The sequence below is a fragment of the Elephas maximus genome, chromosome 3 (genome assembly GCF_024166365.1).
Source record: "Elephas maximus indicus isolate mEleMax1 chromosome 3, mEleMax1 primary haplotype, whole genome shotgun sequence".
Taxonomy (NCBI): Eukaryota; Metazoa; Chordata; class Mammalia; order Proboscidea; family Elephantidae; genus Elephas; species Elephas maximus.
In genome coordinates, this window is record NC_064821.1 from 33,396,716 (window position 1) to 33,418,632 (window position 21,917).

The window sequence follows — 21,917 nt, forward strand, 5'->3', positions numbered from 1 at the left end:
CAAGACAGTGTCCTGTGGAATATTTGCTGACTGCTGTAACGTGGAGGGGAGCTACCACTACATGTGCATTCCCAGTGAGCTCAGAAGTCATTTCTGAGGCAAAAACTTTCAGGAATGAGACTGACAACACATGTCATGGTATGAACACCCACCGTCCTCAATTTCCCCCTCCTCCAGACCTCTTCCCGCAGCCTCCAGGGGCAGGGCCCTCACTACACATAAAGTTACTGTGTTCGAGATGGGACAAGAGTGCTGTGGGTCCATCCTACTAGCCCAGACACACAGGGGACATTACAAGCACAGACATAGACCCTGGGACCAGGCTTTGTTGTTGTTAGGTGCCGTCAATTTGGTTCCAACTCATAGCAACACTATGTACAACAGAGGGAAACACTGCCTGGTCCTGCGCCATCCTTGAAGTCATTGTTGTGCTTGATCCCATTGTTGCAGCCACTGTGTCAATCCATCTCGTTGAGGGTCTTCCTCTTTTTGCCTGACCGTCTACATTTTTTTTTTTTCCTACATTACCAAGGATGATGTCCTTCTCCAGGGACTGATACCTCTTGATAACATGTTCAAACTATGTGAGACACAGTCTCACCATCCTTGCTTCTAAGGAGCATTCTGGTGGTACTTCTTCTAAGACAGGTTTGTTCTTTCTTTGGCAGTCCATGGTATATTCAATATTTTTCTCCAACACCACACTTCAAAGGAGGCAATCTTCTTTGGTCTTCCTTATTCATCATCCAGCTTTTGCATGCGTATGAGGCAATTGAAAGCACCATGGCTTAGGTCAGGCGCACCTTAGTGTTCAAGATGACATCTTTGCTTTTTAACACTTGAAAGAGGTCTTTTGCAGCAGAGTTGCCCAATGCAATGCGTCTTTTGATTCCTTGACTGCTGCTTCCATGAGTGTTGATTGTGGATCCAAGCAAAATGAAATCCTTCACAACTTCAATCTTTTCTCCATTTATCATGACGTTGCTTATTGGTCCCATTGTGATGACTTTTGTTTTCTTCATGTTGAGGTGTAAGCCACACTGAAGGCTGTGGTCTTTGAGTTTCATCAGTAAGTCTTTCAAGTCTTCTTCACTTTCAGCAATCAAGGTTGTGTCACCTGTATAACTCAGGTTGTTAATGAGTCTTCCTCCAATCCTGATGCCTGGCTCTTCTTCATATAGTCCAGCTTCTTGGATTATTTGTTCAGCGTACAGGTTAAACAGGTGTGGCGAAAGGACACAACCTTGACACACAGCTTTGCTTACTTTGAACCACGCAGTAGCCCGTGTTCTGTTTGAACGACTGCCTCTTGATGTATGTACAGGTTCCTCATGAGCACAATTAAGTGCTCTGGAATTCCCATTCTTCGTAATGTTATCCATAATTTGTTATGACCCACACAGTCTTTGCATAGTCAGTAAAACACAGGTTGACATATTTCTGGTATTCTCTGCGTTCAGCTAGAATCCATCTGACATTAGCGATGACATCCCTGGTTCCACGTTCTCTTCAGAATCCAGTTTGAATTTCCGGTAGCTCCCTGTAGGTATAGTGCTGCAGCCGCTTTTGAATGATCTTCAGCAAAATTTTACTTTCGTGTGATAGTAGTGATATTTTTAGATAAATTCTGCATTAAGTTGAATTAGCTTTCTTTGGAATAGGCATAAAAGATGGATCCCTTCCAGTGAATTGTCTTCCAGTCAACTGACTTCCAGTCAAGGTAGTTGTCTTCCAAATTTCTTGGCATAAACCAGTGAGCACTTCCAGTGCTGCTTCCATTTGTTGAAACATCTCAATTGGTATTCCGTCAATTTCTGGAACGTTGTTTTTTGCCAGTGCCTTCAGTGCAGCTTGGGATTCTTCCTTTAGTACCATCAGTTCCTGATCATATGCTACCTCCTCAAATGTTTGAATGCTCACCAATTCTTTTTGGTATTGTGACTGTGTATTCCTTCCATTTTCTTTTGATCCTTCCTGCGGTCATTTAATATTTTCTCCGTAGAACCCTGCAGTATTGCAACTTGAGGTTTGAATTTTTTCTTCAGTTCTTTCAGCTAGAGAGATACTAACCGTGTTCTTCCCTTTTGGTTTTCTAACTGCAGGTCTTTGCACTTGTCATTATAATACTTTAATTTTTCTTCTTGAGCTGCCATTTGAAATCTTCTGTTCAGCTCTTTTACTTCATCTTTCTTCCTTTTGCTTTAGCTAGGCCAAGTTCAAGAGCAATTTTCATAGTCTCTTCTGACATCCATTTTGGTCTTTTATTTCTTTCCTATCCTTTTAATGACCTCTTGCTTTCTTCATGTAAGATGTCCTTGATGTCCTTCCACATCTTGTCTGGTGTTCAGTCATTAGTGTTCAACATGTCAAATGTATTCTTGAGATGATCTCTACATTCAGGTGGGATATAGTCAAGGTCGTACTTTGTCTCCAGTGAACTTGTTCTAATTTTCTTCATTTCAGAGTTTTGGTTCATTGCTTTTACTTTTTGGTTCCAATGATTAAGGAAGTGTCCCTTACCTGGAGATCATAATTCTTGAAATCACATATCTTTCCTTTCATCATTTTAGTAATTTTGTTTTCAATTTTTAGACTTGCAGTCCATAACCCTATATGTGTGCATCTTCAAGACCTCATGGCCATATAGATTGCTCTTTCGGGAAAGCAGAAAGGCACAGTGGAAAGAGCATTTGATCAGGACACTAAGGAGTCCTGCAAGCCATTCCTCTGACGTGGAACTTAGTGCACATTCCTGGTCTGGGTTTAGAAATTTTCTGCATCACGATGTAAGGATGAAAGAAGACAGTGCCTGTGAAATGGTTTATAGTTCAATTGCCCAGGTGTAGAGACGCCATTTAGAGGAATCTTTTGACCTCTGAGTCAACTCTAGAAGAAAGTATCACTTTATTTCCCTCTGAAAGCTCCAGGAAGGCAGGACCTGTGAACTCTGCCTTGGATATGGTAAATAACCAGTATTTTTGAATGAGTGAAAATGAACTAGAAACAGAGAACAAAGAAATGAAGAAATCTAGACAGTGGTGTGAACATTCTAGTCCTTTTGGATGTTGTTTGTATAAAAGTTCTTCGAGTTGCTTTTCCTGCTTCTAGACTCTCAGCATTTAGACAAATCTTTGTAGGAAGGGGGGGAGCTGTAGAATAGAGCTTAACTCAAAGTGACCAAGGAATAGAGCCATACGTTACCATCTATATGCTGAGAGTTTGCTGACACAGTGTAGGACACAGAAAAGTCCAGATTCTGCAGGAATTGGGTGTCAAACTTGTCCTCCACGATTTCCTTCACATTGCTGACATGATAAATTTCTTGGAAAAATACACCACAGAGTTGTTCGTTTCCTACTTCATGGTTCAAACAATGGCATTTCCAATTTTCCACGGGACAAGGGATGTAGTTCAGAAGAGCTTTCTAATTAACCTGAAAGATAAGTTTTGGAAATGATATGTAAGAGTGTAGAAAGAAGTTTTTAAGTCCTCAGTGTAAAAAGAACTCTGAAATTTAGGAAGTCTTTAGTTATATAGTTTCTTTTCCAGCTAGATTTGTCAGGCTAGGCTCAAGGGGCCATGTCAGATTGCGTTTTGCTAGATTGTGGTCTTTCTTAGAAGTCTCCCTCCTCAGTGTTTCCTAAGTCTGAAGCTACAGAAGATAAGAACGATTATGTGGAGGACAAAAGTGACCAATCCATTTCAACATTTATGTCCTGATACCTCTGCTTCAGGGTTTGCGAAAGGTTGCTTTATGTACCAAAAAGTCTGCTGCCATTGAGGTGACTCTGACTCATGGCAACCCCAAGTGTTACAGAGTAGAACTGGTGCATAAGGTTTTCTTGGCTACTCTTGTATGGAAGCAGACTGCTAGGCCCTTCTCCTGTGGTGCCACTGAATGAGTCTGAACTGCCACCTCTCGGTTAGTAGAGAAGTGCAAATCATTTGTGTCACCCAGAGACCTCTGCTTTAAGTATGAAGATAAAATTGCATTAAGCAATGGATTTGTTTGATCCTTTGTTTTTCAGCATAGATACTAGAAATACTGGATCAGATCACTTGAATTTTAAAAGTCTTCATCGACAGTATCTGATGCCATTACTCCATTTCTTTAGATAGAAAATACTGTATCTTTCCCTCAATGTGTGTATCATCTCTGCAGGAGCATGGTGGGGTTGGGAATATAAATATTTTTTCAAAAGTTTATAAAATGAGGCAGATATTGATAGTGTTACACTGTTGTTGTTGTTGATGTTAGGTGCCGTTGAGTCGGCTCTGAGCCATGGCGACCCAATGCACAACAGAACGAAACACTGCCCGGTCCTGTGCCATCCTTACAATTGTTTTTATGCTTGAGCTCATTGTTGCAGCCACTGCGTCAATCCACATCGTTGAGAGACTCCCTCTTTTCTTCTGACCCCGTACTCTGCCAAGCATGATGTCCTTCTCCAGGGACTGATCCCTCCTGACAACATGTCCAAAGTATGTAAGACGCAGTCTCGCCATCCTTGCTTCTAAGGAGCATTCTGGTTGTACTTCTTCCAAGACAGAATTGTTCATTCTTTTGGCAGCCCATGGTATATTCAATATTCTTCACCAACACCACAATTCAAAGGCGTCAATTCTTCTTCAGTGTTTCTCATTCATTGTCCAGCTTTCACGGGCACATGATGCAATTGAAAATACCTTGGCTTGGGTCAGGCGCACCTTAGTCTTCAAGGTGACATCTTTGCTCTTCAACACTTTAAAGAGGTCCTTTGCAGCAGATTTACCCTATGCAACACGTCTTTTGATTTCTTGACTGCTGCTTCCATGGCTGTTGATTGTGGATCCAAGTAAAATGAAATCCTTGACAACTTCAATCTTTTCTCCATTTATCATGATGTTGCTCATTGCGCCTGTTGTGAGGATTTTTGTTTTCTTTGTTTTGAGGTGCAATCCAAACTGAAGGCTGTGGTCTTTGATCTTCATTAGTAAGTGCTTCAAGGCCTCTTCACTTTCAGCAAGCAAGGTTGTGTCATCTGCATAACACAGGTTGTTAATAAGTCTTCCTCCAATCCTGATGCCCCGTTCTTCTTCATGTAGTCCAGCTTCTCTTGTTAGTTGCTCAGCATACAGATTGAATAGGTATGGTGAAAGAATGCAACCCTGATGCACATCTTTCCTGACTCTAAACCAATCAGTATTCCCTTGCTCTGTCTGAACAACTGCCTCTTGATCTATGTAAAGGTTCCTCGTGAGCACAATTAAGTGTTCTGGGATTCCCATTCTTCGCAACATTATCCATAGTTTGTTATGATCCACACAGTCGAATGCCTTTGCATAGTCAATAAAGCATAGGTAAACATCCTTCTGGTATTCTCTGCTTTCAACCAGGATCCATCTGACATCAGCAATGATATCCCTGGTTCCACGTCCTCTTCTGAAACTGGCCTGAATTTCTGGCAGTTCCCTGTCGAAATACTGCTACAGGCCTTTTTGAATGATCTTTAGCATAATTTTGCTTACATGTGATATTAATGATATTGTTCTATAATTTCTGCATTCGGTTGGATCACCCTTCTTGGGAATAGGCATAAATATGGATCTCTTCCAGTCAGTTGGCCAGGAAGCTGTCTTCCAAAATCCAAAACAATGGGATAATACAAAATATCTTCTCTGTTCATAATGCCATCAACATAGAAATTAATGACAGGAAGAATAAGGAAATAAAATCAATTGAGGGAAACTGAATAACACTCTCTTTCAAAACTCCTGGATAATAGAAGCAATCAGAGATGGAATAAAAAAATTCCTAGAATCAAGCGAGAATGAAAACACTTCATACCAAAACCATGGGACACAGCAAAGGAGCCCTCAGAGGTCAATTTATAGTAATAGATGCACACAAAAGAAAGGGACAAAATCAAAATATTAGCTACACAACTTGAACAATTCGAAAGAGAACAGCAAAAGGAGCTCACAGCCACCAGAAGAAAGGAAATAATAAAGATCAGAGCAGAAACAAATGAAATAGAGAATAGAAAAACAATAGAAAGAGTCAACAAAACCAAAAGTTGGTTCTTTGAAAGGATCAACAAAATCGACAAACCACTGGCCATACTGACAAAAGATAACCAGGAGAAGGTGCAAATGACCCAAATGAGAAATGAAATGGGGGACATTACAACAGACTCAACTGAAATGAAAAGGATCATAAGAGAGTACCATGAAAAAGTGTACTTCAACAAATTGGAAAACCTAGAGGAAATGGACAAATATCTAGAAACACACTGCCTACCCAAACACAAAATGATGCTGAAAATCTGAACAGACCCATAACAAGAAAAAATCGAAAAGGTAATAAGAAAACTCCCAACAGCAAAAAAATGCCCTGGCCCAGATGACTTTACTTGAGAATTCTACCAAACATTGACAGGCGAGCTTACACCAGTACTTCTCCAACTATTTCAGAACATAGAAAAGGAGGTGATACTTCTGAATTCATTCTATGAAGACAGCATAATCCTGATACCAAAACCAGGCAAAGAAACCACAAAATAAGAAAATTACAGGCCAATGTCTCTCATGAATATAGATGCAACAATTCTCAACAAAATTCTAGCCAATAGAATTCAGCATCATATCAAAAAAATAATACACCACGACCAAGCAGGATTCATACGAGGTATATGCAAGGATGGCTCAACATTAGAAAATCAATCAACATAATCTATCACAAAAATCAAATGAAAGAATGACACGATCATCTCAATGAATGTGGAATAGGCATTCGACAAAGTCCAACACCCATTGCTGATAAAAACTCTAAGTAAAATAGGTAGAGAAGGAAAATTTCTGAACATGATAAAGGGCATATATGCAAATCCAATGGCCAGCATCATTATTAATGGAGAGAGGCTGAAAAACATACCCCGTGAGAACAGGAACAAGACAAGGATGCCCTTTATCACCACTCCTATTCAACATTGTGTTGAAGTCCTAGCTAGAGCAATAAGGTAAGAAACAGAAATAAAGCGTATCCAAATTGGTAATGAAGAAGCTAAACTCTCCCTATTTGAGGGTGATATGATACTAAAAAATAGATAAACCAAAAGACTCCATGAGAAAACTACTGGAACTAATAGAAAGATTCAGGAGAGCAGCAGGACACAAGATAAACACACACAAAAATCAGTTGGATTCCTATACACCAATAAAGAGAATGATGAAAAGGAAATCAGGACAACAATACCATTTATAAGAGCCCCTAAAAAAATAAAAAACTGGGAGTAAGTTTAACCAGGGATGTAAAAGACATATACAAAGAAAACTACAAAACATTACTGCAAGAAACCAAAAAAGATCTACATAAATGGAAAAACATACCCTACTCATGGATAGATAGACTCAACATTGTAAAAATGACAATTCTTCCCAAAGCAATTTAAAATACAAGGCAATACCGATCCAAATACCAACAACATTCTTTAAAGAGGTGGAGAAACTTATCATTAACTGTATATGGAAAGGGAAGAAACCCCGGATAAGTAAAGCACTATTGAAGAAGAAGAAAAAAGTAGGGGGACTTGCACTACCTGACCTCAGAACCTTCTATACAGCTTCGGTAGTCAAAGCAGCCTGGTACTAGTACAACAGCAGATTCATTGACCAATGGAACAGAATTCAGAACCCAGATGTAAATCCATTCACCTATGGTCACCTGATCTTCAGTAAGGGCCTGAAGTTCACCAAGTGGGGAAAAGACAATCTTTTTAACAAATGGTGCTGGCAAAACTGGGTGTCCATATGCAAAAAAAAAAAAAAAAAGGAACAGGACCCTAACTCACACTGTATACAAAAAGTAACTCAAAATGGATCAAAGACCTAAATATAAAGCCCAAAATGATGACGTTCATAGAAAAAAAAGATAGGATCAATGTTAGAGACCTTTATACACAGCATTAACAGGATATGAACCACAATTAACAACACACAAGCTCCACAGGATAAGCTAGGTAACTGGGAACTTCTAAAAATTAAACACTTATGCTCATCAAAAGGCTTCACCGAGAGAGTAAAAAGAGAATCTACAGACTGGAAAAAAATTTTGGCTATTAAAAATCAAAGGGCAGCTTGAGAAGACAAAGTGAAGTGTTATAATGACACATGCAAAGAGCTGGAAATGGAAAACCAAAAGGGAAGAAACACTCAGTGTTTCTCAAGCTGAAAGAATTGAAGAAAAAATTCAAGCCTCGAGTTGAAATAGTGAAGGATCCCATGGGGAAAATATTAAATGACGCAGGAAACATCAAAAGAAGATGAAAGGAAAACACAGAGTCGTTATACCAAAAAGAACTAGTCAATGTTCAACCATTTCAAGAGGTGGCATACGATCAGGAACCGATGGTACTGAAGGAAGCAGTCCAAGCTACTCTGAAGACATCAGCGAAAAAGAAGGCTCCAGGAATTGATGCGATATCAACTGAGGTGTTTCAACAAACGGATGTAGCGCTGGAGGTGGTCACTCATCTATGCCAAGAAATATGGAAGACAGCTTCCTAGCTAACTGACTGGAAGAGATCCATAATTATGCCTATTTCCAAGAAGGGTGATCCAACCGAATGTGGAAATTACATAACATTATCATTAATACCTAACGCAAGCAAAACTTTGCTGAAGATCATTCAAAAACGGCTGCAGCAGTATTTCAACAGGGAACTGCCAGAAATTCAGGCCAGTTTCAGAAGAGGACTTGGAACCAGGGATATCATTGCTGATGTCAGATGGATCCTGGTTGAAAGCAGAGAATACCAGGAGGATGTTTACCTGTGTTTTATTGACTATGCAAAGGAATTCAACTGTGTGGATCATAACAAACTATGGATAATGTTGAGAAGAATGGGAATTCCAGAACACTGAATTGTGCTCATGAGAAACCTTTACATAGATCAAGAGGCAGTTGTTCGGACAGAACAAGGGGATACTGATTGGTTTAAAGTTAGGAAAGATGTGCGTCAGGGTTGCATTCTTTCACCACACCTATTCAATCTGTATGCTGAGCAACTAACAAGAGAAGCTGGACTACATGAAGAACGGGGCATCAGGATTGGAGGAAGACTCATTAACAACCTGTGTTATGCAGATGACACAACCTTGCTTGCTGAAAGTGAAGAGGCCTTGAAGCACTTACTAATGAAGATCAAAGACCACAGCCTTCAGTTTGGATTGCACCTCAAAACAAAGAAAACAAAAATCCTCACAACAGGAGCAATGAGCAACATCATGATAAACGGAGAAAAGATTGAAGTTGTCGAGGATTTCATTTTACTTGGATCCACAATCAACAGCCATGGAAGCAGCAGTCAAGAAATCAAAAGACGCATTCCATAGGGTAAATCTGCTGCAAAGGACCTCTTTAAAGTGTTGAAGAGCAAATATGTCACCTTGAAGACTAAAGTGCGTCTGATCCAAGCCATGGTATTTTCAATTGCATCGTATGAATGTGAAAGCTTAACAGTGAATAAGGAAGACCGAAGAAGAATTGAATTGTGGTGCCTTTGAATTGTGGTGTTGGCGAAGAATGTTGAGTATACCACGGACTGCCAGAAGAACGAATAAATCTGTCCCGGAAGAAATACAACCAGAATGCTCATTAGAGGCAAGGATGGTGAGACTGTGTCTTACATACTTTGGACATGTTGTCAGGAGGGATCAGTCTCTGGAGAAGGACATCATGCTTGGCAAAGTACAGGGTCAGTGGAAAAGAGGAAGACCCTCAACGAGGTGGATTGACACAGTGGCTGCAACAATGGGCTCAAGCATAGCAACGATTGTAAGGATGGCGCAGGGCCGGGCAGTGTTTCATTCTGTTGTGCGTAGGGTCGCTATGAGTCGGAGGCGACTTGACGGCACCTAACAACAACAACAACGTTAGAAATCAGACAAAGATCTAATCTTTAAGATCTACGAGAAAACCAACACCTCTACAATGAAAAGACAAATAATCCAACTAAAAGTGGGCAAAGGAAATGAACAGACACTTCATCAAAGAAGGCATTCAAGCGGCCAACAGAGACATGAGGAAATGCTCAGGGTCTCCAGCCATTAAAAAAAAAAGTGCAAATCAAAACCGCAGTGAGAAACCATCTCACCCCAGCCTTACTGGCACAAATCAATAAAGCAGGAAATAACAAATGTTGGAGAGGCTGTGGGGAGATCAGAAGTCTTATGGACAGCTGGTGGGAATGCAAAATGATTCGACCATTTGTTCACCAGTGTTGTAGAACAATGTGTGTGCTAACTATTTGATGAGAAGCTAGTTTGTTCTGTAAACTCTAATCTAAAGTCCAATTAAAAAAAAAAAACAGAACTTTCTAACTGAGACCATTGTTAATGGAGTAAAATGCCTTCAGTGAGTCAAGGTGTAAGCCAAGTATGAGCCATCCTAGGGCATCACTTGCTGTAGACCCAGATGACTCAACGTGATTGGCATGTGCTGCTTGTGTAGATCAGTTAGTGAGGTGCTCTGGGGAAGAACAGTGTCTTACCACGCTTGGTTTGGAGGTGTCAGGCACAGCACTGCTCGACACCTGGTACATCTCAGACTCCGTTGTCAATTTTCTGATTCCTATGAACCATTTCCTGTATTGCTCCTGGACCTGCAGAGGCAAGTGGTCAGGGTCAGCTCCCTGAAAGGGGTGAGACAAGGATAGTCCTTGGTAGGAGGCAGGCAGTGGTACCTGCTGACTGAAGAGGCAGTAGACCAGGAAGATGAAGACGCCCTGCAGGCTGTTGATGATGGTGAAGAGGTAGGCCATGACCTGGGCAGCTGGGCCTACCTGCAGGATGCCCAGACTCCAGGTGCAGCCCAGGATGAAGAGCTGAGCCATCACTTTAAACGTCAGCATCCTGGGAGGGAAGAGAAAGGATTCCTGTGACACACTCAGAGCATCAAAATCAAGGGCATTATCATCTCCACCCCGTGGTCCCCTCTACCAACACTCTGTCTCTCCTAGTGATGACTTGACAGACTGAGTTGTGATCAGCCTTGGTTTTCACTGTCAATGATTCCCCTGAAGGAAAAGCCATTTGTTTTCAGGGTATTTTGAGTTGGACTCAAAGTGACACTTTATCACGTGGGTTTCAAAAGAATTGTGATGTTCCATGAAGCTCCTTGTATTATTTAACTGATATTACTGTGTCCGTGATGGGCACTCGGGTCTGTGCTACAGTCTGGGTATTAAACATAAAGAAGACAAGATTTCTGTTTTCATAGAGTTCTAGTCAAATGACTAATTGGACCAAACAATGATGTGCAATATTTGAGAAGGATAGTGATAGAAACCTAGAGGAAGGAGCATTGATTTTGTACAAGGGCGCCTGGAGCAAATCCAAGCCTTTTAGAGGATTTGATATTGAACAGGATTTTTCACTGGGTGGCACAAACTGTTTGCACTCAACCACTAATTGAAAAATAGTGGTTCGAACCCACCCAGTGGCACTGAAGAAGGCCTGGCAATATGTTCCCATAAAGATTGTTGTGTGCCATTGAGTTTTCAGACTCATAATGCCTTAGCTGTGAAAACCCTATGGAGCTCAGTTCCGGCCTGTAACATACAGGGTATCCATGAGTCAGAATTGATAGATGGCAATGGGTTTGGTTTGGTTGTAGGATTTTTCCAGATGAAGGAATGCTCGAGGGTCAGGAAGGAGCCCAATCTGAGGGTGAGGTATGAAAGTGCAAGCTGGGTTGCGGAATGGCCTTGCATTGTTCTAAGTGCTTCTTGAATAAATAAATGTGCTTTGAACTTTGTCATAGGACTGCTGTTGACAAAAGTTCAAAATGCATTTATGAGCCAAAGTCAATTCTTGTTCAATTCCTTGTTGCTGGGAGAGTCAGAAGCTTGGATTATAAATGGACAGAACATTTTGACTGGACTATCAGGAGCAGAACGCTGAGTCTGGGCTGGAAGCCTTGGAAGGATTCTCCTGCATCTGCTTACCCTGAGGATATCAGGAGCTACGGAGCCGCATGGCTTTGCCCTTTGGACCACCCATGTCTGTGGGGTTGTGTGCCGTCTTCTCCATCTTACCTGGTGTTCTGAAGGGTGGACACGTCACCATTGAGGGATGAGAGTTTGTTTTTCAAAATCCAGAGGGTCATCAAAAACAAAGCCAAATTGACCTTTGGGTAACCACAGAAGGTTAATTGAATAACATTTCAAATCTGATATGTATTCACCTTAGTCTATAAAACATTGATTCTATACTTAGGTAGTTTTTGTATTTAGTAAAAGTCTTTGATAGGAGCCCTAGTGGCGCAGTTCGTTAAGCACTTGACTGCTAACTGGAAGGTTGGCGGTTCAAAGCCACCAGCAGCTCCCTGGGAGAAAGATGTGGCCACTGGCTTCCATAAAGATTTATGGCCTTGGAAATCCTGTGGGGCAGTTCTACTCTGTCGTATAGGGCTGCTATGAGTTGAAATTGACTGGAGAGCAGTGGTAACAGTTGTTGAGTTTGTAGATTTCAGAGCAGTCTTAGAGAAGCACGCCAACCTATGACAACGCAGGGACATTCCTGCTCCTGTCTCCTTTTTATGAATCCTGCTCTTCTAATGACCCTCGGCTGGGCAGTAATGATGCTCTGGTGTCATTACTCACAGAGAAGATGGCGCAGACTGGTCCAAGGAAGCCCCATCTAAATCCCTTTTCTGGGTGGAGCCAACAGCTGATCAAGAGAGATTAAAAATTCATTGATCCTTGAGAATATAGAATAGCAATATAAATTCATCCATCCATCCACCCATTCATTCGTAATTCAACAAATATTGAGCATCTCTTATGTGACAGACTCTGTGATTGGCTTTGAAGATAGAGTGGTGAAGAAAGTACACATGGTTTAAAAAAAAAAAAAAAAAACCAAACCCAGTGCCTTAGACCCCACTTATCTCACAATCAGGGAAGAGGCACGAGATGAGACACATTTTAACAATAAAACAAAAATGGGGAGGCTATGCGAATGTATCATTAGATGCCGTTCTCAGTTTGGGGTCTACCAGATAGGATGATTAAGGAAGGTTTCCCAAGGAAATTATATTTTAGCTGAAATGTAAAGGTCGAGTGGATGTTACTGAGCTAAACAGAGTTGAAGTAGGGAAGAAGGGTGTAAACCTGTGAATGGTTACTGAGGGTCCTGGGAACCTAACATGGTTTTCAGAAACTTTCTTACACTATTGAATTTAATCTTTTTTTTTTTTTTCACAAAATCCATCCACCGAATTAAAAAAAAGTGCATTATGGAGGTACATTTCAGTTAGTATAGATTCACCCATTTAAAGTGTATATTTCAGAGGTTTTTAGAATATTCACCCAGTTGTGCAATCATCACCACAAGCTAATTTTAGAACGTTTTCAACTTGCCAAAAAGAAACCTTGTACACATTAGCAGTCATTCCCTAAACCCACTTTCCTCCCACCTATCCCAGCCCCAAACCAAAAACCAAACCTGTTGCCGTCGAGTTTAGTCAATTCCTACTTATAGAGACCCCGTAAGACGGAGTAAAACTGCCCCATAGGGTTTCCAATGAGCTGCTGGTGGATTTGAACTGCCAACCTTTTGATTAGCAACTTGAGCTCTTAACCACTTGGCCACCAGGGCTCCTCCCAGCCCCAAACAACTATTACTGTTTCTGGGTTTGCCTATTACAGACATTTCATGTAAATGAAATGCAATAGGTAGTCTTTTGTGACTGGCTTCTTTCACTTAACATTATGTTTTAAGGTTCATCCGTGTTATACACGTATCAGCACCTCATTCTCTATTATGGCTGAATAATAGTCCATTGTGTGGCTATACCTCCTTTTGTTTATCCGTTCATCAGTTGATGAACATTCAGGTTATTTCCAGTTTTTGGTTATTATGAATAATGCCCTAGGAATATTCACGTGCAAGTTTTTGTGTGGACGTATTTTTTGTCTGAGGTAGTTATACCTAGGAAGGACCCTGGGTGGCACAAATGGTTTACCCTCATCTACTAATCGAAAGGTTGGCAGTTTGAACCCACCCAGTGGCATCACAGAAGAAAGGCCTGGCAATGTGCTTCCATAAAGATTACAGCCAAGAAAACCCCATGGAGCAGTTTTGCTCTGTAACACATGGGGTCACCATGAGTCAGAATCGACTTGATGTCAATGGCTTTTTTTTTTTTTTTTGGTTTATTTACCTAGGAATGGAATTTCTGAGTGATATAGTAAGTCTATGTTTAGGATTTTTAGGAACTGCAAAGGTGTTTTCCAAATCGGCTGCACCATTTTGATTTCCCACAGGCAATGTACGAGGGTTCCAATTTCTCCACATCTTTTCCAATACTTTTTATTATCTGTGAAGCACTTATTGATGAAGATCAAAGACTACAGCCTTCTGTATGGATTACACCTTCACCTAAAGAAAACAGAAATCCTCACAACTGGACCAATAAACATCATCATACTAAACTGAGAAAAGTCTGAAGTTGTCAAGGACTTCATTTTACTTGGATCTGCAATCAACGCCCATAGGAGCAGCAGTCAAGAAATCAAATGACACATTCCATTGGGCACTTCTGCTGCACAAGATCTCTTTAAAGTGTTAAAAAGCGAATTAGCGCTTTTAGGACTAAGATTTGTGTGACCCAAGCCATGGTATCTTCAATCACCTCATATGTACACAAAAGCTGGACAAGGAATAAGGAAGACTGAAGAAGAATTGATGCCTTTGAATTATGGTGTTGGCAAAGAATATTGAATATACTATGGACTGCCAGAAGAATGAAGAAGTCAGTGTTGGAAGAAGCACAGCCAGAATGCTCCTTGGAAGCGAGGTTGATGACACTTCGTGTCAGGTACTTAGGTCCTGTTATTACGAGACTAGCGCGTTCTTTTTTTCTAGGTCTCTACTAAGCATGGGCGCTGCTTTGTGCATATGTGCAGCCTTTTAGATCCCCGGAATATGTCCGAGTTTTTCTAAGTTCCCTAAGGTCCTTTAGTTCTCTAGTATTTTCTTTTAAATTCCTGGCCAACCTCTTATTGGCCTCAACTGAAATCACAGTCTTTGGCAGCTGGTGATGTTGCCAGCAATTTGCTGTTGTTTTGGAAATGTCCTGTGTATAGGCTTTTTTGTCCCTTGCTGGGATAAGATAAATTAAGTAGCCCCCAAATGCTGAGAATAGAAGAATTCCCAGGAAGCTGAAAATTCGGGGGAAATATGGACTGTCCTTAGGGAATGATGATGATTGTCAGTGGAGTCTTGCCTGGTGGTGTGAGGCTGAACAGGGTTTATGTGGGTGAGTTTGATGGTATGTGAAATATATCTCACTTAAGGTGTAAAAAATGAAGCCTAGCATTAAGAAGTTGAAAATAAAAGAGTGCAAGCTCTGAACCCAACTTTTCGGGATTGATTATTAGCTCTGCCAGGTACTAACTGGTGTAGCTCTGAGCGTTGACTTAAATGATTCATGCCTCACATACTTCATAGTATTTGTGTGAGGTTTAAATGAGTTAATACATGTCAAAATGATTAGAAAAGCACCTGGCACATTGGAAGCATCTTGTAAATAATAACTATGGTACTAAATATTATTTTGATTATTTAAATCAGCTCTAAATTTCCAAATGAAAAATTGGAGTGACCTAAAGGATTTGGATGGTGAAGAAAGTAAGATAAACAAATGATGTCCTAGCCACTTCTTCTGATTTCATCTTTGCTATATTGAGGACCACCCACACATCTATCAGTTGTCAGAATGTGGGGCTTTCGTGTTGCTGTGATGCCAGAAGCTATGGCACCGGTATTCAAACAGCAGCAGAGTAACCCATGCTGGTTTCAGCTGAACTTTCAGACTAAGACAGATTAGGAAGAAGGGCCTGGCAGCCTACTTCCGAGAAGAATTAGCCAGTGGAAACCTAATGAATAGCAGCAGAACATGGTCAGATATAGTGCCGAAAGATGAGCCCCTTAGGTTGGAAGGCACTCAAAAGATGACTGGGGAAGAACTGCCTCCTTAAAGTGGAGTCGTCCTTAATGACAGGGATGGAGTCAAGCTTTCAAGACCTTCACTTGCTGGTGTGGCATGACTGAAAATGAGAAGAAACAGCTGCAAACATCCATTAATAATCAGAACGTGGAAGGTATGAAGTACGAATCTAGAAAATTTGGAAGTTGTAAAGAATGAAATGGAACGCATAAACATCAATATCCTAGGCATTAGTGAGCTGAAATGGCCTGGTGTTGGCCATTTTGAATTGGATAATCACCAGAAAGAACATTTCAAGATCTATCCTGAAGTACAATGCTGTCAGTGTTATGCTAATATCCATACACCTACAAGGAAGACCAGTTAATATGACTATTATTCAAATTTATGCATCAACCACTAGGGACAAAGAGGAAGAAATTGAAGATTTTTACCAACTTCTGCAGTCTGAAATTGAACAAACATGCAATCAGGATGCATCAATAATTACTGGTGGTTGGAATGTGCAAGTTGGAAAAAAGAAGGATCAGTATTTGGAAAATATGGCCTTGGTGACAGAAACAATGCCAGAGATTGTGTGACAGCATTTTGAAAGACCAACCACTTCTTCATTGCAAATACCTTTTTTAAACAACATCAGTGGTGACTATACAAGTGGACCTTGCCAGGTGGAATACACAGGAATGAAATCAACTACATCTGTGGAAAGAGACAGTGGAAAAGCTCAATATCATCAGTCATAGCAAGGGCAGGGGCCGACTGTGGAATAGACCATCAATTGCTCATATGCAAGTTCAAGTTGAAACTGAAGAAAATTAGAACAAGTCTGTGAGAGCCAAAGTACGAACTTGAGTATATCCCACCTGAATTTAGAAACCATCTCAAGAACAGAATTGCCGCGTTAAAGACTAATAACCAAAGACCAGATGAGTCGTGGATTGACATAAGGATATCATACACGAAGAAGTGACTCGAGGGTACCTAACAACAACAGCTTCTCAAAGTCAGAGATTGGAAGACATTTTCTTTGATTATTATAATCTTTCACCAGAAGCATGTCCTAGGACTTATAGTTTCCCTTTGGATGTTATGCTCTGGCATAACCAAAGGGTTACATTGGTTCTAGTAGAGGCTATGGTCAAGATGGAGAGAATACGCACAGGTAGAATTTTCACTTACTGGGCAGATGTTCCATAAAGGTGAGGTCTGGATGCTGCAGAAATTGCCACAATCACAGCTGGGACTCCATAGCCCACAGGGAACATGAGCTTCCGTCTGCTCACGCTGGAGTAGTTGACCACCGTGAGGCTTCTTGCAGCAAGGAAGAGGTGCAGGCCCTCCAGCAGCATCCAGGTGAAGGCGGCCAAGTAGAGGTAGTGTAAGGTACCAGCGATAATGGCGCACAGCACCTAGGGGTTGAGTCACCCAGAGCAGCTGTCAGGGTGTGCGTGTGTTCCCAGGGCCTCTTTTGTGCCTTCCAGTGGGCATAAACCCGATGTATGTGGAGGACTTGTCAAAAGAGAATGGTGTTCTAGTTGAGTCAGGACTACTTACCCCTCTAACCTTCCTGGGACCCAACACCATTTGACTAAGGGAGCAAGCACTGCATGGCTGCATGAGCCCAGCCTCTGCTGGGGCAGGGCAGGGAGTCCTTAGCGATACCGTCAGTACCTTGGGCTTGGTTTGGTTGATCCCAGTGAGGAAGAGGAGGTGGGCCAGGAAGAGGCAGACCGATAGCTGGAGGTGAAGTGAGGTGCTGGTGTTCTGGATGGCTTTACACAGGAGGAAGGTGAGGGCTGCCAGAAGGAGGCACAGGAGAGAGAAGCCCAGCCCCACGTAGGTGATCACAGCCAGCACAGGATCTTCCTCCTGGAACCCAGCAAAGAGAAGTTCATGGTAAGACTTCCCTGTTGTGGGATAATTACCACTTTGACAATTTTTTTTTTTTTTTTTTTGAACATGGAAAATTTTGGAATGGAGGAGCCAGGTAAATTTGTGATGTTCATAGGTAAGTGACTCCAGGTTCAGATGTTTAGAAATTTGTAGGCTATTATAGTTCTTTGGATTGATAAACTCAGCCACTGGAAGTATTGAGGGATAGGAGAGTCCTTACTCAAGACCAAGCCCTGGAACTCACAAGGGTTTATTTTCCTCCAGACTTTTGGGCAATAACTAAGCACTCAAAGTCTGACATAGGCATGAAGCTTCATGTTGAGCACCGTCCTCCATTCCCACATGTGATGTGCTGTGACAGAGTCGGGACCTGGAGACTCAATCCAGGCATCCAACTCCTCACCCTGGACTCTGCTCACTCATCCCAGCACTGGCTATTCTTTCTTGACCACTAATCCTTACAGGTTTAGAAAAGGATCTTTGGTTAAAGAAGGAAATTAGTTTGCTGTTGATGATGATAAAAGCCAAACAACCAAACCCACTGCCGTCAGGTCAGTTGACTCATAGCAACCCTAGAGCATAGAGTAGAATTACCCCACAGGGTTTCGAAGGAGCAGTTGGTGGATTTAAACTGCCAACCTCTTGGTTAGCAGCCAAACTCTTAACCACTGTGCCACCAGGACTCTGTTGATGATGGTCCAGAAAAAAAAAAAAAAAGCCCATTGCTGTTGAGTTGATTCTGACTCATAGTGAACCTACAGGACAGAGTAAAACTACCCCATAGGGTTTCCAAGGAGCACCTGGTGGATTCAAACTGCTGATCTTTTAGTTAGCAGCCATAGATCTTAGGCACTATGCCACCAGGGTTCTGTTGATGATGGTAGTAGCCAGAAATTCTTATTTCCACATTTTTTTTCACCTGAAAATCATTCAAAGTCATAAGGAGAATGGAAAAAAAAAAAAATCCAGCAATAGCATTTCAATCTATCTAGAAGAAAGAGACAGCAAGATTGATAAAAGAGAAGAGTGGAGAGAAAGAGAGGGGAAGAGAGAGGAAGATAGGAGAGGATGGAGGCAAATGATAAAGGGAATGGGGACAAAATGTTAAAAACAGATACATATAAATAAAGGGTGTTCTTTTTACTCTTTTTACTTTTGCAATTTACCTGAAATTTCCTATTATTCCTTAATAAGAAGTTGAAAACAAATAACAACTCCTTTTGTTCATTTCGATGGTTTACTAAATTTTGAGAACGTTTGATCTAAAGACAAAGAGCTAATTTCCCTACTCTGTAGTGAGCTCCCACAAATCAATAAGAAATGGATCAACAAGGTAATAGAAAAGTGGGAAAGAACGTGAGCGAAGTATTTCCAGGAAAGGAAATAGAAATGATCCTTAAACATATAAATATGTTCAATTTCATTCTTAACAAAAGAAAGACAAATAAAAATTCTGCTAGATGCCATATTTACCTCTCATATGGGCAGAGATACAAAAATTTGGTAATTGTGGTGGTGAGGGTGTGAGAGGTCCCACAGAGCATATAGTGCTGGTGGATGAGTTAGCAGTTACAGCCTCTATTTATGAAATTATGGCAATATCAGGACTCCCAGCCAACGAGGCACCATAGACAGAAGAACCACACTGTCCCTCCCCAGCAAAGACCCAAAAAACTAAATAAAACCGAGAAAGGACAGCAGTGTCAGAACAATAAAAGAGGGCATAAATGGTGTAGATATAGAACTTTCTAACGCAGAGCAAGGCAAGGCGATACCAAGTAATAATAGAGTGGTTCAAACCTAGGAAGATAAGGGTAAAGTTCAAGGTAACCAGAAAGAAAGTTAACAAACGTACTCATCAAAATAAAGAAGAAAATCATCAAGTCTCAATAAAAACAAAATCTACAAAAACGAAAGAAATGAAAAAGAAATCCACAAACAAAAGGAATTCAGCACGGGAGAGTAAGAGGAACGAAGAAAACATCAACACCACACACACACAAAAAAAGCACTACAAAATGACAGCAATAAACTCACCTATCAATAATCACACTGAATGTAAATGGCCTAAATGTACTCATAAAGAGACAAAAAGTGACAGAATGGATAAAAAAACCAGGATCCATCCATATGATTTCTGTAAGAGACACACCTTAGATATCAATCCAAATTTATTAAAAATCGAAGGATGGAAAAGAAATACATCAAGCAAACAGCTATCAAAAAAGAGCAGAAGTGGCAATACTACTCTCAGATAAAACAGGCTTTAAAACAAAATCCATCATAAAAGGCAAAGAAGGGCACTATATAATAAAATATGGTAATATCTATCAATATGTTGATGTTGTTAGGTGCCACTGAGTCGGTTCCAGCTCATACTGACCCTACGTACAACAGAACGAAACGCTGCCCAGTTCTGTGCCATCCTCGCAATCCTTCTTCTGTTTCGGCTCGTTGTCGCAGCCACTGTGTCAGTCCATCTCATTGAGATCTTCCTCTTTTTCAGTGACCCTGTACTTTACCAAGCATGATGTCCTTCTCCAGGGACTGATACCTCCTGATAACATTTCCAAAGTATGTGAGAAGTAGTCTCACCATCCTTCCTTCTAAGGAGCGTTCTGGTTGTCCTTGTTCCAAGACGGGTCCACAACTCAAAGGCTTCAGCTCTTCTTCAGTCTTCTTTATTCATCATCCAGCTTTCCCATGCATAGGAGGCGACTGAAAACACCATGGCTTGGTCAGGGGCACTTTAGTCTTCAAGGCGACGTCTTTGCTTTTCAACACTTTAAAAAGGTCTTTTGCAGCAGATTTGGCCAGTCTAATGCCTCTTTTGATTTCTTGACTTTTGCTTCTATTGGTGTTGATTGTGGATCCAAGTAAAATGAAATCCTTGACAACTTCAACCTTTTCCCCGTTTATGATGTAGCTTATTGGTCCAGTTATGAGGATTTTTGTTTTCTTTATGTTGAGATGTAATCCATACTGAAGGCTGTGGTCTTTGATCTTCATCAGTAAGTGCTTCAAGTCCTCTTCACTTTCAGCAAGGTTGTGTCATCTGCATAATGCAGGTTGTTAATGAGTCTTCCTCCAATCCTGATGCCCTGTTCTTCTTCACAGAGTCCAGCTTCTCAGATTATTTGTTCAGCATATAGATTGAATAGGTATGGTGAAAGGATACAACCCTGACCCACAACTTTTCTGACTTTAATCGAAGTAGTATCGCCTCGTGTTTGAACAACTGTCTCTCGATCTATGTACAGGTTCCTCATGAACACAATGAAGAGTTCTAGAATTCCCATTCCTCATAATGTTATTCATAATTTCTTATAATTCACACAGTCGAATGCTTTTGCATAGTCAAGAAAACACAGGTAAACATCTTTCTGGTATTCTTTTCTTTCAGCCAGGATCCATCTGACATCAGTAATACTATCCCTGGTTCCATGTCCTCTTCTGAATCTGGCTTGGCTTTCTGGCAGTTCTCTGTTGATACACTTGCTGCAGCCACTTTTGAATGATCTTCAGAAAGATTTTCGTCTTGTGATATTAATGATATTGCTCAATAATTTCCACATTTGGTGGGATCGCCTTTCTTGGAATAGGCATAAATATAGATCTCTTCCAATTGGTTGGCTGGGTAGCTGTCTTCCAAATGTCTTGGCATAGATGAGTGCGTACTTCCAGCCCTACATCTCAGTTGGCATTCTGTCAATTCATGGAGCCCTGTTTTTCACCAATGCCTTCAGTGCAGTTTGGACTTCTTCCTTCAGTACCATTAGTTCCCGCTAATATGGCACCTCCTAAAATCCCCAGCACTGTTTCTATCACCAAGGTCATATTTTTGAACGACTAGTGCTGCTTCTTTGTTTCCAACTTTTGCATTTGAATTACCTGTAATTATCACTGCATCTTGATTGCATGTTTGATCAATTTCAGACAGCAGAAGTTGGTAAAAATCTGCAATTTTCTTCATCTTTGGCCTTAGTAGCGGTGCAAAAATTTGTATAATAGTCATATTAATGGGTCTTCCTCA

General features: G+C 41.0%; 1 protein-coding gene across 1 annotated transcript in view; it reads right to left on the bottom strand.

Moving 5' to 3' along the window:
* Positions 1–2,926: 2,926 nt before the first annotated feature.
* The window catches only part of LOC126072247 (adhesion G protein-coupled receptor E2-like), a 37,908-nt gene continuing 18,917 nt past the window's right edge, over positions 2,927–21,917 (bottom strand). Inside the window, 7 exon segments of the mRNA XM_049877115.1 lie at positions 2,927–3,433; positions 10,530–10,640; positions 10,722–10,890; positions 12,075–12,166; positions 12,642–12,708; positions 17,171–17,400; positions 17,663–17,860. Coding sequence (XP_049733072.1) covers positions 3,425–3,433; positions 10,530–10,640; positions 10,722–10,890; positions 12,075–12,166; positions 12,642–12,708; positions 17,171–17,400; positions 17,663–17,860 — 876 coding nt within the window. The 3' untranslated portion in view covers positions 2,927–3,424.